At 31.1% G+C, this 16879-nt stretch overlaps 2 protein-coding genes across 2 annotated transcripts; both read right to left on the reverse strand.

The window, feature by feature from the left end:
• Nucleotides 1–221: 221 nt before the first annotated feature.
• LOC145324427 (uncharacterized) lies at nt 222–3140 on the reverse strand. The gene is made up of 5 exons (XM_080167016.1): nt 3076–3140; nt 1981–2130; nt 1635–1799; nt 670–1265; nt 222–476 (listed from the first exon to the last, which is right to left on the reverse strand). Exons 1-5 carry the CDS (start codon nt 3138–3140, stop codon nt 367–369), a joined length of 1086 nt encoding a protein of 361 aa, XP_080023142.1. The 3' UTR covers nt 222–366.
• Nucleotides 3141–6561: 3421 nt separating this feature from the next.
• On the reverse strand, nt 6562–7535 carry LOC145324169 (uncharacterized). Its single transcript, XM_080166796.1, has one exon. It carries the CDS (start codon nt 7380–7382, stop codon nt 6822–6824), a length of 561 nt encoding a protein of 186 aa, XP_080022922.1. The 5' UTR covers nt 7383–7535; the 3' UTR covers nt 6562–6821.
• Nucleotides 7536–16879: the final 9344 nt, after the last annotated feature.

A 16879-nucleotide genomic window follows, 5' to 3' on the forward strand; every position in this document is an offset into this window, starting at 1 on the left:
TAGGACACCCTTAAAAATATATATAGATTAATGAATTAAAATTTGGAAAATATATAAAAATCAGTAATATCCTACTCCCCCCCCCCCCCTCCTATGAACTATGGCAAAATATTGGTTTGTCTTGTGGGGGGTGGTGGTTATGAAATTTACAAAATTTATAATTAGAATTAATTATCAAATATTGTAAATAATACTTACATAGACATTTCAAATAAGGCTGTTTTCCCTCTACTTCCCGTTTGTAGTTACTGAAATAAATAAATAATGTATGTAAATAATGGTATGATACCGAACGAAAGTAATTTGATATTTCAGCAGACTGTGTAACTGTATTTTATTATTATAAAAAGAAATAATAATATTGACTTACTGTCTAATAAACTGGGTATGTATAATATTTTTTGCTGAGGTATCCATCTGCACCCTTTCGTTATTAAACCTCCAGCGGAAGTCTTGATTGGTTGTCTTTGGGATGTCTAAAATATATTAAAAGAAATAAAAATCTAGGAATAGCAAAACATTTATATTTAAATATATATTTAAATTTTGGGGAGGGGGATTTTTTATTTTTTTGGGGGGTGGGGGTACAGACACACAAACACACAGACAAACAGACATCCTGTTACTTTAGTATAAGGATGTTAAGACAATAAATCAATTAACACCTACCTTTCATCTTGAATTCACCCTTGGCGGCTTTTTCCTTCTTTTCCTTCAACAGCGTTGAATTATTTTTTCGTAGCTTCGGCCTCCCCCCCCTACCTTTAGGTTTGGTGGGGGTTTCCGTTTCTTCAACTTGTGCCTTAGATTTATTAGATTTAGGCTTAGCTGCCTCTGCCTGTATAGGTGTTGAAGTGTTGAAAAACCGAAATTCTTGTCCATTTTCTGTGGGGGTAACGGGCACAGACTGATTCTGAATCTGTGAAATCTCAGCAGGCAGATATTGATCTTCATATCCAAGTTCTTGTGCCAACTCTGCTACCCGTGGTTTCACTTTTTCGTACAGTTTTTTAGATGGGCCTGGAGTACTCTGTACTTCTTCATGTACGGCGGGTAAGCTGGGCTTCTTTGTTGACCTACCAGTACCAGCATTCATCTTGTTAGGCTTAGATTGCTTAGCTGCATGTACGGTGGGTATGCTGGGCTTCTTTGACCTACCAGTACCAGCATTCATCTTCTTATTCTTAGGTGGCTTAGCTGCCTCTGCTGGCACATTTAACTGGGGAATAACAGGGAGCACATATTCATCTTCTGATTCTGACCGCCTAAATAAATAAAAAAATAACATTATTGGCTTTTAAAAAATTTAAACTTAAAGACTAAAGTTTAAAAATTTTAAAAAATAGGGGCGTAGCCGCTAGTGTTATATATCTTATATATTTTTTATTTATATAACATGATATATGTTTGTATGTTATTTGTTTGTTTTCTTTTAAAATCTACAATAAGAAGCCTCTAGGGGCGTAGTCGCTAGTGTTATATCTCTTACCTATATCTTTTATTTATATAACATGAGTGTATAGGTTTAAAAAATATTATTTAAAAAATTAACACTTAGTTTTCTTAGTTTACTTTTAAAATCTACAATAAGAAATTCCCCCTCCTCTTATCTATTCTATACCTCTATCTCTTACCTATATCTTTTATTCGTTGGATACTGTTCTACTTGTTCTTCATGAAGATACTGTTGATGTTCTTCAATTGATCTCTTTACAACTTGGTCTTGATGAACAGTTTCCTCCTCAGGATCCTGCTCAATTTCTTCAACACCAGAAATATTTTGAGATTCCAAAGTCAAACTGAAATGAAATATTGTATGTAATAATAAAATGCGTCTATTTTATTTATTGGCTTTTAAAAAATTATAAATTTCAAAAAATAGTGTTATATATCTTACCTATATTTTTTATTTAAATCTAAAATCTACAATAAGAAATTCCCCCTCCTCTTATCCTCTTATTCTATACCTCTATCTCTTACCTATATCTTTTATTCGTTGGATACTGTTGAGGTAACTGTTCTACTTCTTCTTCATGATGATACTGTTCTGCAATTGATCTCCTTACAACTTGATGAACAGTTTCCTCCCCGGGTTCCTGCTCAATTTCATTTTCTTCTTGAGATTCCAAACTGAAATAAAATATTGTATGTAATAATAAAATGCGTCTATTTTTAAAATTAGAATCTATCATGAAGGAAAATACGTTTTAATTCGTTTATATTCGTAGAAAGAAATAAAGATTTAAGCATAAGAAAAATGCGTCTATTTTTAAAATTAGAACCTATCATGAAGGAAAATACGTTTCAAAACGAAAAAAAAATTTAAAATTAGAATCTATCATGAAGGAAAATACGTTTTAATTCGTTTATATTCGTAGAAAGAAATAACTATTATATAATAATACAGTGTGTGTTTTTTGAGAACTTACCAATTTTATTTTACCCAAACAAAGTCAACTACAGGAAATCCAATTTTTGTCTTTCAATATGATTATGGGTAGAAGATTTAAGCATAAGAAAAATGCGTCTATTTTTGAAATTAGAATCTATCATGAAGGAAAATACGTTTCAAAACGAAAAAAAAATTTAAAATTAGAATCTATCATGAAGGAAAATACGTTTTAATTCGTTTATATTCGTAGAAAGAAATAACTATTATATAATAATACAGTGTGTGTTTTTTGAGAACTTACCAATTTTATTTTACCCAAACAAAGTCAACTACAGGAAATCCAATTTTTGTCTTTCAATATGATTATGGGTAGAAGATTTAAGCATAAGAAAAATGCGTCTATTTTTGAAATTAGAATCTATCATGAAGGAAAATACGTTTCAAAACGAAAAAAAAATTTAAAATTAGAATCTATCATGAAGGAAAATACGTTTTAATTCGTTTATATTCGTTTTTATATTCGTAGAAAGATGAAAGAAATAATAAAGCCATTAATCGTAAAATTCTGGTAAAATTGCTTTCAAAAAAGTTCTCATAAAAAAACACACTGTATAAATAATATTTAATAATAGATTTGCTTATTAGCTTAGTAGATAGAAATAAATGAAATTGATTTATTGTACCTAAGTAATTTCCGGTCAACTCCAGAGGAATTTAATGTTCCAAAATTGGATCTTCTTGTAGTCATCACTCGATAATTTTAAACAAACTAAATGAAAATTTGTAACCACTTACACAAAGTTAAATTAATCATACCTGTGTGCAAAATGTTACGCTCCGTAAGATTAATGAAATCCCCCCATTTTTTAACACTTCAGCATCAAATTTCCAACCCCCCCCCCCCAAGAACACTAACCACTTGGTTACCAAATTTCCAGGACCTCCTCTTATTTGAATATATTTAATCTTTTTTCTCCACCCATCATAACGCAATTTTTTTACCGCCATTATGCCCATAAAATAATCACCGCCCCAAGAACCGCCCACAAATTATTTAAGCATCATGTTAAAAATTTATCCTAAGTAAAATTAATCTTACCTCCTCCCCAAGAACCGCCCACAAATTATGTAACCCTTTTATTCAAGCATCCTAAGTAAAATTAATCTTATTCTTACCCACTCCCCAAGTTAAAAATTAATCGTGACCCCCCCCCCCCTCATATATATAAACATAATGAAAATGAAATTATAAGAATCCTTGTTACTCTATAATTAAGGTATGTCCATACGTCCCTCCGTCCGAGTCTTTTTACGGAAATACACTATATTGTTATATATAGAAAAAGATTGTTATAAATGTTTTATCACGTATTTTACAATTTTTTTTGTCCATTTTCACCGCTCATTATGAATATGGGCGGAGTGGTAATGCGCGCTCCCCCCCCCCCAAAAAAAAAGGGGGAAAAACATAAATATTAGGAGGGGATAGGACAGTGGACAATAATAATAATCTATATTCTATCTTTATATATTTAGAGGTGTAATTTGTAAAAATCTCAAAATTTTTAACATTTTCTCCATGTAACCCCCTAAAATTGGGGTTGGTGTTGTATGTAATAAATATTAGGAGGTAATAGGATATCTGTTTAGCTCCCCCCCCCCCCCAAAAAAAAAAAGGGGGAAAAACATAAATATTAGGAGGGGATAGGACAGTTGACAATAATAATAATCAAAATGACATTTTTCTCCATGTTCTAATCGACTGACAGAAAAAAAACAACAAATCCAATTTGTTCCTACAAAAAAGTATGAAATGAAATTTTTGTGAGATGAATTTTTAGGGTACTTATTGGGTCTTATTGTATTATTTGAAAAATATACAAAGGCAAAGTGATAATAGTATACGCCAAATAATAAAGAAAATTTCCAAGTGAAAACAATATGGAAATATTATGATAATACATAGTATTTGTTTCCTCATCCGCTATTAAATATTAACTAACATAAAATAACTTATCAAATTATACTGTAAAAAAGTATTGGGTGCTAGGTTTAAGTCCTTATGATTTGCAGGTTCAACAAACCGAAAAAAAAACACACCGCTTGACCCTACATAATATAATCAATCTTTCTCTATGCTAAACTGATAAGAAATAAACAATTTTAAGTTTAGGCAAATTTAGGATTATGTAATTGTAAATTCAATTGTTTAAGTTTTAACGTTTTTCTATTAGCTTAATGCTTCAAAAGACAACCATACATTGTTCCAAATGGTCTATTTATTATTCATAATTTTAGAGCTTCGCTACTTATGTATGTTTTATTAGGTAGACATGTAAGAATTCTCCTAATTTCCCCTTTGAGGAGGGGGGGAGGATTTGATGCTTAATCTGCAGAATTTATTAATTTATTTAAGAGAAACAACGTAATTTCATGTCCCACGGTCCACGGATAAAAAACAAATATATAATATCGTAACCAACCTGGTAATGGTATGGTAATAATTGGGATGGGGGGGGGGGGAGAAACAAGATTAAATTTGGATTTAATACGATGAAATTATAGTAAATAAATTAGCCGTTAGAGGGTAAATATTTCAAATTGTTCTTAAATTTATACTTTCATCATTCATTGGTAAGAACAGTTAAAAATTATATTTCAAGTTTTAGAAACCTATTTTTAAGAAAAGTTACATTTGAGACGAATTGATTTCACAAAGTATTCGGTAATGTAGAAAACAAACAAAATTGCTTCAAAGTTACATATTGAAAGTTGGAATATATGAATCTTCAGTGATACTATATTCTCTTTATAACACTTTATGAAGGCTTTTTGGCCAATTATATTATAGATTGATGATAATATCTGATTATATCATTTCATATCTTTTAAGTTTTAAAAACATTCTTTCGCAAGGAAGGGAAATTGAAATTTTTTTAAAAAGGGTCAACTAAATAACATGACACGGATATGAAGCAAAATTGTAAGTGAATTAGTTGGAAGACTCTAATTGCAATAAAACCTACTCTTTTTGAATAAAACAAATATACAAAGTTTTTACTTTTTAATTCGTTCGTTCTTTAAGACAGATAGCTATTTCTTTCATAGTTAAACGGCTCCTCGGGGCTAAAAAAACTGGTTTTAATAATCAAACGATTGTACATTTCTGTTCTGTCTATATATCATAGTTATCATTGAAAACCAAAGAATAAAATAATAGGATGTCTGTTAATCTCCACGGATAAAAAACAAATGAAAAAAATTATATTTGATTTGCAATAAAAACTACTCTTTTTCTGTTCTGTCTACTCTATATATGTCATAGTTATCATTGAAAACCAAAAAATAAAATAATAGGATGTCTGTTAATCTCTCTCTACCAAGGATCTCAAATTGAAATCTGAATCTATTTATATTCATTTCTTTTTTTCATGGCTTGGGGGAGGGGGGAGGCGAGGGGTTATTAATTTATTTAAGAGAAACAACGAAATTTCATGTCCCACGGTCCACGGATAAAAAAATATATTTGATTTGCAATAAAAACTACTCTTTCTATGTAAAACAAATATACAAAGTTTTTACTTTTTAATTCGTTCGTTCTTTAAGACAGATAGCTATTTCTTTCATAGTTAAACGGCTCCTCGGGGCTAAAAAATCTGGTTTTAATAATTAAGTTAAAATTAAAACTATAGAAACTATTTTTTGAAGCGAAGCTATTTCTGATTTATTTACATAAAAACTGATTTATTTAAATAAAGCGGAAAGCTGTCTATAATACGATGCGATAAATCTCTATTTTTGAAGCGAAGCTATTTCATAATTAAGTTTTTTTTTAAATCTTTTCTCTTTTTTACCAGAATCATTTTTAAACTTTTAAATTAAATCTAAAAGCTATCCACCAATATAAAAAGTGTATATAATAAGCAGCCGGTTAGTTTAGGCCGTAAATCCAATAATGCGATATAATTATCCGAAGTTCCTAATCCAAACACAAGTATTAACTGATTTTTTTTTGACATGCAACTCTATAATTAAATTAATCGTTACCAGAATCGTTTTGAAAGTGTTAGTGTCTAATAAAATTAAATCTAAAGACTATCCACCAAAAATGAATATAAAAAGTGTATTATTTTGAGTTTCTATCACATTTATTTTTTACAATATCACGCAAAAGTTATTTTTATAATATTTACAATTCAATTTCAATATAGTTATTTAAGTTTCTATTTACAATACATACAAAACAAATAGTTAAATAATAATTACGAACGAGTTTAGTTAATATTAGATGAATATATGATGGCGATGGTGAACAGGTAATAATAGATGGCGATGGATTATTAATATATATACAGGTAACAGATGGCGATGGTGAACAGGTAACTGATTATGGTATATACAATGATGATGACAAGTTGATTGATGATGGTTAATTATGATAGTGCTGGTGAATGTGAATATTTATCTGGTTCTGTTGGCCAGGATGCTCAGGAACAGGAATAGGGACTCTTACACCATTAATAATATAATTATAATAATTATTATTATTAATGGTGAAACTATTGTTGACCCTATTCCCCACTCCAGGGGGGCCATCGGCGCCCCTAGGGCCCCTGGGACCTTGAGGACCTTGAGGTCCTTGAGGACCTTGAGGACCTTGAGGACCAGGAGCAGGACCAGGAGCAGGACCAGGAGCAGGAGCACCAGGAGCAGGAGCACCAGGGGCAGGCTGGTCAACTGGCGGCGGTGGTACTACACCAGCAGGTCCAACTCCAGGAGCATTAAAAACCTGATCACCAATGATGATCAGGTTTTGCCCTATATTTCCAGCCTGCCGTGGTGCACCACGTACATGGGCGCGCTGGACAGGGGCACGCTGGGGCTGGACAGGGGCACGCTGGACACGGGCACGCTGGACACGGGCAGGCTGGACAGCCGGTTCAAGGGCCGCAACCCCCGCACGTACCATACTCCTGGTTACTGAAGGCATTATTAACAGCAGAATCAGAATCAGATAATAATAATTGATGATAAATATGATGGCGATGGTGAACAGGACGATGGCGATGGTGAACAGGACGATGGCGATGGAATATGATGATAAGAATAAGATGATACTGATAGGGATGACTGTGGAAAACTGTATAAGATGACTGGTGTTGTTGACTTGTTGAACTTGGTCTTGAATGCTTCGTATATTTTATTAAACTAAGTTGTATTTGAACGGAACTCAGATATTTATACTAAATCTCCGCCCCCTTTGGCCTTTTCTTCCGGTCATCATACGATGTATTTGCGATGGTTTTAACGTGGTTTTAAGATTTTAAGTACTTTCCGGTCATACACTTAAAGCTTAAATAAGTCTTTACTATATTTTTGATAACTCTTACTCTTAGTAGAAATTATAATTGTACATACATCCTATATCCGTAAAATTGTGTTTAATACTATTTTAATATAATCTTGAAAAAATAATATTTGATTGAAATAGAAATCATTTAAATTTACTATATTTGATAACTCTTACTCTTAGTAGAAATTATAATTGTACATACATCCTATATCCGTAAAATTGTGTTTAATACTATTTTAATATAATCTTGAAAAAATAATATTTGAAATAGAAATCATTTAAATTTATGAGAAAGAAAAATCTGTAAGAAATCGTTTTTACTTTCCGGTCATACACTGGGATTAATAAGTCTTGTCTTTACTATATTTGATAACTCTTACTCTTAGTAGAAATTATAATTGTACATACATACATCCTATATCCGTAAAATTGTGTTTAAATACTATTTTAATATAATCTTGAAAAAATAATATTTGAAATAGAAATCATTTAAATTTATGAGAAAGAAAAATCTGTAAGAAATCGTTTTTACTTTCCGGTCATACACATATTATAAAATATAAATGCAGGTGTTAAATTAAAACCTTATAAAAAGAGGGGAGAATTTCATTAGATTGGTTTAGCCTGGTAGTAATGGTTAGTTAGAAGGAGGGGTGGGGGAGGGAGATAAACAACAAGATTTAATTTCTCACGGAAATACATTTTGATTTTTGTCTGTCTATCTTTTATGTTGCTTCAGAAAATAGATATTTATCGCATCATATTATAGACATATTATAGACATTTTCGTTTTTATTTATGTAAATAAATCAGAAATAGCTTCGCTTCAAAAGTTAGTTTCTATAGTTTTACTTTTAACATATTATAGACATTTTCGTTTTTATTTATGTAAATAAATCAGAAATAGCTTCGCTTCAAAAGTTAGTTTCTATAGTTTTACTTTTAATATATTATAGACATTTTCGTTTTTATTTATGTAAATAAATCAGAAATAGCTTCGCTTCAAAAAATAGGTTCTATAGTACTTTTACTTTTAACATATTATAGACATTTTCCGTGGATTTTAATTTTTAAAATATATCTTTAGTTTTTTTTTCACAAAGCCGTAATTTGTCGATATAAGTCGATTTAATTTTTTTTATTAAAAAAAATAGATATCATTCTAGAAATCTACATACAAAGAAATAAAAACTTGACTTAAGTACTCGTTTTTATGGTAAATAAAAATATCGTCTGTACTTTCCTAGGAGTTTTATGAAGGCTTTTTGACCAATTATACAAAGATATGATGATAGTAACCAAATTTAGATAATCACTTTAATAATTTTAGTTCTTTCTTTTTGTCTGTCTATCTTTTATTAAATACAAATCGTAAAATTCGGAATAACTATATACGGTTTTTTTGGACTTCAGTTGAAAGAAATCGTTTTTAATTTCCGGTCATACGCTTATAATACGATGTGATAATTTGATAAATATCTATTTTTTGAATTAAATTTATCGCCTGGACAGACATACTTACAAAGCTATGTTCATATATATTTAAGATTTTAGATTAGTTTGTTTCCCTTCAGTATTTTATTTTTTTTGGAGCGAAGCTATTTCATAATTAAGTTTTTTTAAATTTTTATAGACATTTTTCCGTGCATTTTAAATTTGTTTCAATTTTCCCATAATTACTAAAATAAAAGAATAATGTCAGTTGTCTATAATATGATAGGATAAATATCTATTCCAATATGGCTTCTAAATTACATATACGGCACAATGCGATAAATATCTATTTCAAACCGTTGGGTCAGTAATTATATAGAAACAAAAACTTGACTTAAAAGTACTCGTTTTTATGGTAAATAAAATTAACATATCTTCGCTTAATCGCTGTACAATATTTTTTTTTGGGGGGGGGGGGGCGGGGAGGAAAAATTTATGTCACCTGATTAAGGAAGGGAAACTGGAAGGGTCAACTTAACTGAACTCACATGAGAAATATGAGATCTTCATACAGAACAATAATTTTCTATAATTAGGGTCAGTTTGTCCGTCGACTATTTGTCGACTATTCTGAACTATTTAAGTGTTATTATCCGTTTGTTATACAGTTTCAGAAATCGTTTTAATCTTACAGAACAATAGCTTTTTTATAATTAGGGCTGGTCAATCCGTAAGAAAGCGGATAGCTTTTTTCATTTCTGGTAATGTAGGCATTTGTTTCCTGTATCCGTTTGTCATAAAGTTTCAGTACTAGTTTTTATGGATGTTTTAATCCTTGTTAATATTCCCCAATATACAAGGTATATTGATAAAAGGGTCAACTTAGTCACGTGAACAAGGACAATATACATTTTAACCCCCCCCCCCTTTCATATTCATATTTGACTTGCAACTTTGGATGGAAATATAAATACCCTTTAGGATTTAACTTTCACTTGACCTATACTCCCCCCCCCCCCCCTCGTTTAGCAAAAGTTGACCGATGACATATCATATCATATATTAGGGGAGGGATCTTTTACAACGAGACTTAAATAAATATAAGAAGAGTAAGTATTTAGAAAAAAATAACCTATATAATAGTAATACTAATAGGATACTAGTTCAGATATTTCTTAATCTTAAGCTACTGACCAAAAAAACAAAAATAACAACACGGCACAAATTTTAAATGTTGAATGTGCGTGTGTGCGTCTGTTTTGATCTAGCTGACCTTTACAGGGTAGCTTCTTATAGTTTAATTCGTATATTTATCTTTCTTTTTTGCTTTTAAAAATTTATGTATTTATTAATGTTAAGCTTCAGACAAAAGCCAACAAAAAAAAACTTTTGCTAGAAATATGCGAAGGTTCCGTGATCATATGAACAGGCTATTTTATTTGAGAAATCCACTATTTTTTAAAAAACTCAAATTGCCCAATAAAATCAAACGGTCTAGCTAAGTTTTTGAAAGGGATAATTAGTGATTTACAACGATATCCTGGCCGTATGAAAATGTATAGCTATTTCAATATTTATCAAATACCTATTTAACCCCTTTCTTTCACACGTTTAACCCCCCGTATGAAAATGAGGGAATTTAGCAATATTTGGCACCAATTTTAATATTTTGAAGCCGTAAATTAGTTTTTGAAACTAACGATATGGCATATTTGTGCGTTTTAAACATATTGATTTAAAAATTACTGTAAAAACAATTTTCCAAAAATACGTCAATGTTAAATGAATTATAAAAAGCTGGCATATCGTAGGTTTTGGTGACCTCTCCTTTAAAAACTGTACAGAGAATCTATACTATAGATACAAAAATCGTAAGAGATAAGACAATGGATGATAGTGATTCATATTCCCAATGATTATAAACAAAATTCTACCCTTTATAGATATTACAATCAATAGTTGAATGGTTGGGAACAAATAAACTTCAATAAAAAGTACCCCAAATTTTTAAGCAAATGAATAAGATAGTGTGTTTACCCGCGAGCGTGGCTCAACACGTAGCGCATCCGCTCGTCGTCGGGAAGGTGATAGGTTCGAATCTCGGACCAACACCGCGTTATAACTAAAGACGTTAAAAATGGTTCCTACTGCTGCTATGTCAGATGTGCGACATAAATAGTTAGGGTAGGGGGAATGCCTTGGCCCAAAACAGGCGCAACTCGTTACCATGCACAGTTGGGACTTCTCAGACAAAGGTCGTGCATCACAGAGAGTTGGTTGTCTGTTGGATGTTACTTAATCTAATATCCTTGGGTGTTTGGACAGAGAAGGGTGCGTAACAGTCATCCTTAGTTCTCCTGGATTGCTGGACCAGGACCTGGACAGAACATCAAGTCGATAAGGTCCTTGACAGCAATCCCGCCCGTACGAGGTAATTGAGGTAAAGATAGTGTGTTTAGAAAACTTTGGGTACTATTATTATTTAGATTCCAGATTCCAATGTCCCTTCCCTCTCTGCTGTAGATAGCATACCCAACCAATAACCCTATAATCAGTGATGCGGAGTTAGAGCCGGAGCCGGGAGCCGTGGAGCCGCCATATTTTGCTGGAGCCGGAGCCGTAGTTTTAGTTAAAAAATGGCTCCGGCTTTGGACTAGATAAATAAAGAGATTTATTATAAATTATAAGTTGGAAACTCTGTTTTGTCATGTGCAAATGCCCTTTTTAAGTCCATTTTTTATCAAAAATTTAAATTTTAAAACCTTCAAAAGTCAATAATAGAAGTGGGGTTTTTATGAGTCGAGTTTTTCTTGATTTTAGGTCGGAGCCGGAGCTGGATCCGGAGCCGGAACTGGAGCCGCACCAAAATCAAAAGGCTCCGCAACGCTGCCTATAATGATTGAAAAAATCATAATAAAGATAAAAACGAACCATATTTATATTTCTCTATACATACATTTTTTTTTCTACGCCAATCAAATTTTTAGTTGAGGTTCTATATTTATTATTTTTTTGTCTGACTGTTTGCTTTGTTGAGCTTTGCTTTTTGTGTATTTTCTCATCCATGTTTCTGTAAAAAACTTTACTAGGCTCTTTTGGAAGCTATTAATCTTGAGTATGAGTTTGACCCATGATGTACGCGCCCATGTTTATTGTTTAATTAAAAATTTGTGGGTAATATTTAATTTTCTGGCTGAATACATTACATTACACACACTATTGAACATTATAGAAGGGACAGCAGTCACAAATAAAATATGGATGAATGGACAAACGGACAAAGTCAGTTAAATAGCTGATAACCAGTAGTCATAAATCAAAAATTATTTATTTAAAAAAAGACAAAACTTTTTATTTTTTTTTAATATGTATGTTTTTATATTTATAATTTGTATTACTAACAGACCGACAGACCGAGTAAATTATAAACTGAGCTGGATCTTTAAATCCTTTCAGTAGTGAGCCAGAGGGGTGAGCTAGATCGGGGTGGCTCACCTCGATCTGGCTCACCACTAAACGATTTAAAGATCCAGCTCTTGATGCTTATTAGTTAAGGAATCTTCAAAAACAATTAGCAATCTATCTTGATTAGCATTTGAGAAAATCGCTTTACCCCTCATTGTGTAATAAACTGACTGATAGATGAACAGACAGACAACGTAATTTACTCTACTAAAATTCTTGAATACCGCCCTGCAGTTAGCATTGGTTAGTTTTGTGAAAAATTGGGCATCAATTCTTACATTCTCTCACAGCTGGAATTAATTAACAGAAAAAAAAAGTTTGGCCGAAGCCTGAGTCTTTATATACATTTTGGGGATTTTTTTCAAGGATATATAGGAGTAGCTGATGAAAATATTGCAGAAACAAAGCAATATAAAGTTACTGATTCTTACTCCAAGCATCCCAGTTTTCTTGAAAATTCACGACTTGTAGAGGCTGCAACATGGCTCAGTGCAGCTTCGGCTACAGCTTCTAAAAAGCCTTATTGGGCGATGATAGGCTTATTAGGTTGCTTAAAAAGCCACGCGTCTGACAGGTGACTAAATTTGTGGCTGTTGCTAGGGCTTATTGGGTGGATTAAAAATATGGGGTATCCTAAGGTAAACTATGATTTAAATTATAATAAATCTTGGGGAAATATACCTCATGTCTATGATATGGTCAAAATCAATGAAACACACTTTCATTTCAAGTTACTTCATACATGTCAAAAATATATGTACATATTGTTGGATTCATAGGTTTCTAGTATTAATAAACTTGAACATAAGTAAATGTATTATTGTAGAATGTATATAGAAGTGTAATAGTTGGGAGTATTTTTTTTAAAAAACAAGTTAATACCAATAGGACAAAACGAAATTTGTAGGTCTTTATTTCTAAGCCCTTTTGGAAATCTTATATGATTTGCATCAAAATAAGTTCTTAAAAAGTTTTAAAAATAAAATTAAGAAGTTTCAGACAAGCAATAAATATCTCTATTTTTGTTGTTGTTGTATGTGTTTGTCTATATTTTTGTAAGTGTGGGATCCTAGAGATTATAGAATAGGTAAATATGAAAACATATTTTCTTTCTACTTAACAAAAAATATCAATAGGCCTAGAGAGAGGTAGGGGATAATGAAATGTAAATTTTTCTTATATCTAAATTATCATAAACATGTTCTTTCATTCGTTAGCTAAAAAAATAATCATTACTTGAATTGATTTAAATCTGTATTTGAGGTAATTTATTGTCTTGTGTATTCTTCCTTACCTCATGTGTATTTTGGTTTATCTTTATAAGTAACATTATGTCTGTAAGTTTTTCTGTCTGTGTGTACTAAAGGATCTCGCTAATTACTTGACTGAAATGATTTTCTTTTAGAGTGAAGCTTATCATAGGTCCTAGGACGGTTTTTGGGGAGAAAGCTCATCCACCCTCCCAAGAGAAATCAACATTCAAAAAAATAAACTCCAATTTTTCTTTCTTTTTTCTTATTACAACTTTAATGTAAAGTGGAGGTTCAACTCATCTCCCTTCCCAAAAAGACCCAACAGGACAGGCATGTAATATTATATTTCAGTTTTGAGAAATATATTTCAATTGACCTATCTCTTTCTTCCTGGCGTGACCCCACCTGGGCTCTGTTGATTATGTTTTGGAATTGACCTCCTGTGATTGGCTTCAACATTTACTAATTTCTATTCACTAAGGAGTGGTACGCCACTAGGGGTATATACAAGTCAGGAAGGTAGGGGATATTGGAATATAAATTACACTGGTACACAAAGCTTAATTTCTTTCGTGTTGGCTCAAAAAATGTAGTAACTTTTATTAATTTTGGTTGTTTGGTTCCCAACTAGTAGTGTCCAAACTGTTCAACCAAAAATGTTAATGTATGAGTATTGTGTGGCGTATCAGGGAGGGAGGGGATATTGGATTATAAATTAACTTGTACCCTAATTTTATAACCAATTTATACTATTCGTCAGCTACTATTAAATTTTATTTGGATGCTTCTACTTAAGTATTGCCCAACTGTTTTGTACTAATAATTTTATATACTGAAGAAATAATTTTGTATATCTTCAATAAGAATATATTTCACTTTATCATCCATATTGTCTTATCCCTTAAAATCCCAGTTGATGTATACACTCTTGTTTGAAGGACTAAATGGCACCCAGGCTTTTTTTCTACGAGTTTTTAAAAAGATCCTTAACCAAATATTTATTTTAACATTAAACATACATATACCTGTGTATTAAAGGATCCCATGTAGAGAAAATTATTTAAAATTATATCCATTATTCTAAATTAGTAAATTCTAATAAGTAAACACAATCCTCACTTGAAAATTCAGAAGCTTATCTTACAGAGTTGACAAATGTATCATGTTTTCATTATCCTGCCTGAACTGACTAACCTAAGAACAGATAGAAAGTAAATAGAAAATAGAAAACTTTTCTTTAACTCTATTTATAAATTCGCCTAACTTTTAACCTAAAAAGTAAAAATAAACTACAAAAATTTTAGTTTATTTTTAAGGCTCCTAGTAGATTCAGTCTTAGTATGGACTATAGTAGATTCGGAATTAACCAAGGTCCTATCCTCAAAGAAGTACTACAAAATTATCATTTTGCTGTTTTTATTCTCTTTCATATAAAGTAGTAATTTTTTTTGTCTGAATCATAAGATCTCGAATGATACTGATCCAAATTGTTTGGACTTTTAAGGGAAGCTTGACATATGTCTTGGAGTGGCTTAATGCTATTTTCCTAACCCCTATTGTCCTTGTCTGGATGCTAGGGGCAAAGTATCTAGTTCTATATATTACAGTAGCTGAATGTGTCTTTGGATATCCAATTATGTCTTTCAAGGTTTTATGATATTTTAAAGGGCAAATTTTGATTTAGGAAATATTTTGTTTAGAAGAATTACTCCCTACCAACCTCTTAATTTATGGAAATGCTGACCATTGTAGATACTCTTCGCTCTAAAAGATAAATGAAAGAAATTAATATACATTTATCTTAGATTAAATAACACCTTCTTTTACATTTTTAGATGCAATGCAGCTGTTTAAATATATTTGTCTATTTTTAGCACCACCCATTCTTCTGCTGTATTTTGTATAAAATATATTCATAAATAAAGATTGGAAATCTTTGGCCAAACAAGAATGAAGATGAGAATTTGAAGATGGAAATTCTTAATTTAAGGACACTGTTCCTTTTTTTTGTTTTTAATATTGGAAACTTAACTTTTTAGTAGCGAAGTTACTTTAAGATTAGATTTGTCTGTCCGTCCGTACCTCAGTGCGTCAGAACGTAACGCTTTGTGAGAAATGTGCTATTTAAGAATTGCATTTTTCCTTTCTAAAGTGCTTCCACTATATAATTTACTTGGTCTGTCGGTAATGCTACAAAATATATATGTACTTGTTATGAAGGTTCGTGATTTCCTAATAAAACTATGTTAAGCGCCACAATCTTTAGGTAATTTATTTTTAATCAAAAGAATATTTTTTTGCCTTTTCTCAGTCAAATTACTATGGAAATATTGGATTACTAATTTTATAATGTTTTAATGTGCTTTTTAAAAAATGCCAAAAATTTATTATTTGTCCTCGTTCAAGGTAAAATTGCAGGTTTATGATTAGCAAATGTCATCCTAAGATATTTCTTTCTTTTTTATGTTTTTCTATCTTTTAACACTCTCAATTGTCCAAACTTTTCTATAGTATAGTTTACTGTTATTTTTTTCTTTGAAAAATATCAGCTTTTTGTTGTTTTGATGAACAAAATTGTCCTTTTTTTTATTTAATTATAGTGATGATTTTGAAATTTTAAATTTACACAAATTTACTAAATTACGAAATAATTATGCAGCAATCAAGATTTATATCTAGAAAATAATTATGTTCGTAAATCAATAAATCTTTTTTTGTTGAGTTTTTGTTTAATGGTTATGTTTAATTGTTGCTTTAAATATGCTACAGATTAAGCGTTGTCTCTAAGAAGAGTGTTCTTTAAAAAAGAAAATAACTTTGATAAAATTATTAGCAATTGTAAAATTATAGGAAAACGTTTTGAATTGCACGATCTTTGTCTCAAGTACTATATGAATTACTAGCGGCTCCGCCCCCTAGAGGCATTGAGGAGTAGATTTTTTTTTCGGGGGGGGGGGAGGTGCCCCCCTCATTTTTAATTTT

Source organism: Acartia tonsa, chromosome 7 (assembly GCF_053477335.1).
Source record: "Acartia tonsa isolate MP-2025a chromosome 7, ASM5347733v1, whole genome shotgun sequence".
NCBI classification, from domain to species: Eukaryota; Metazoa; Arthropoda; class Copepoda; order Calanoida; family Acartiidae; genus Acartia; species Acartia tonsa.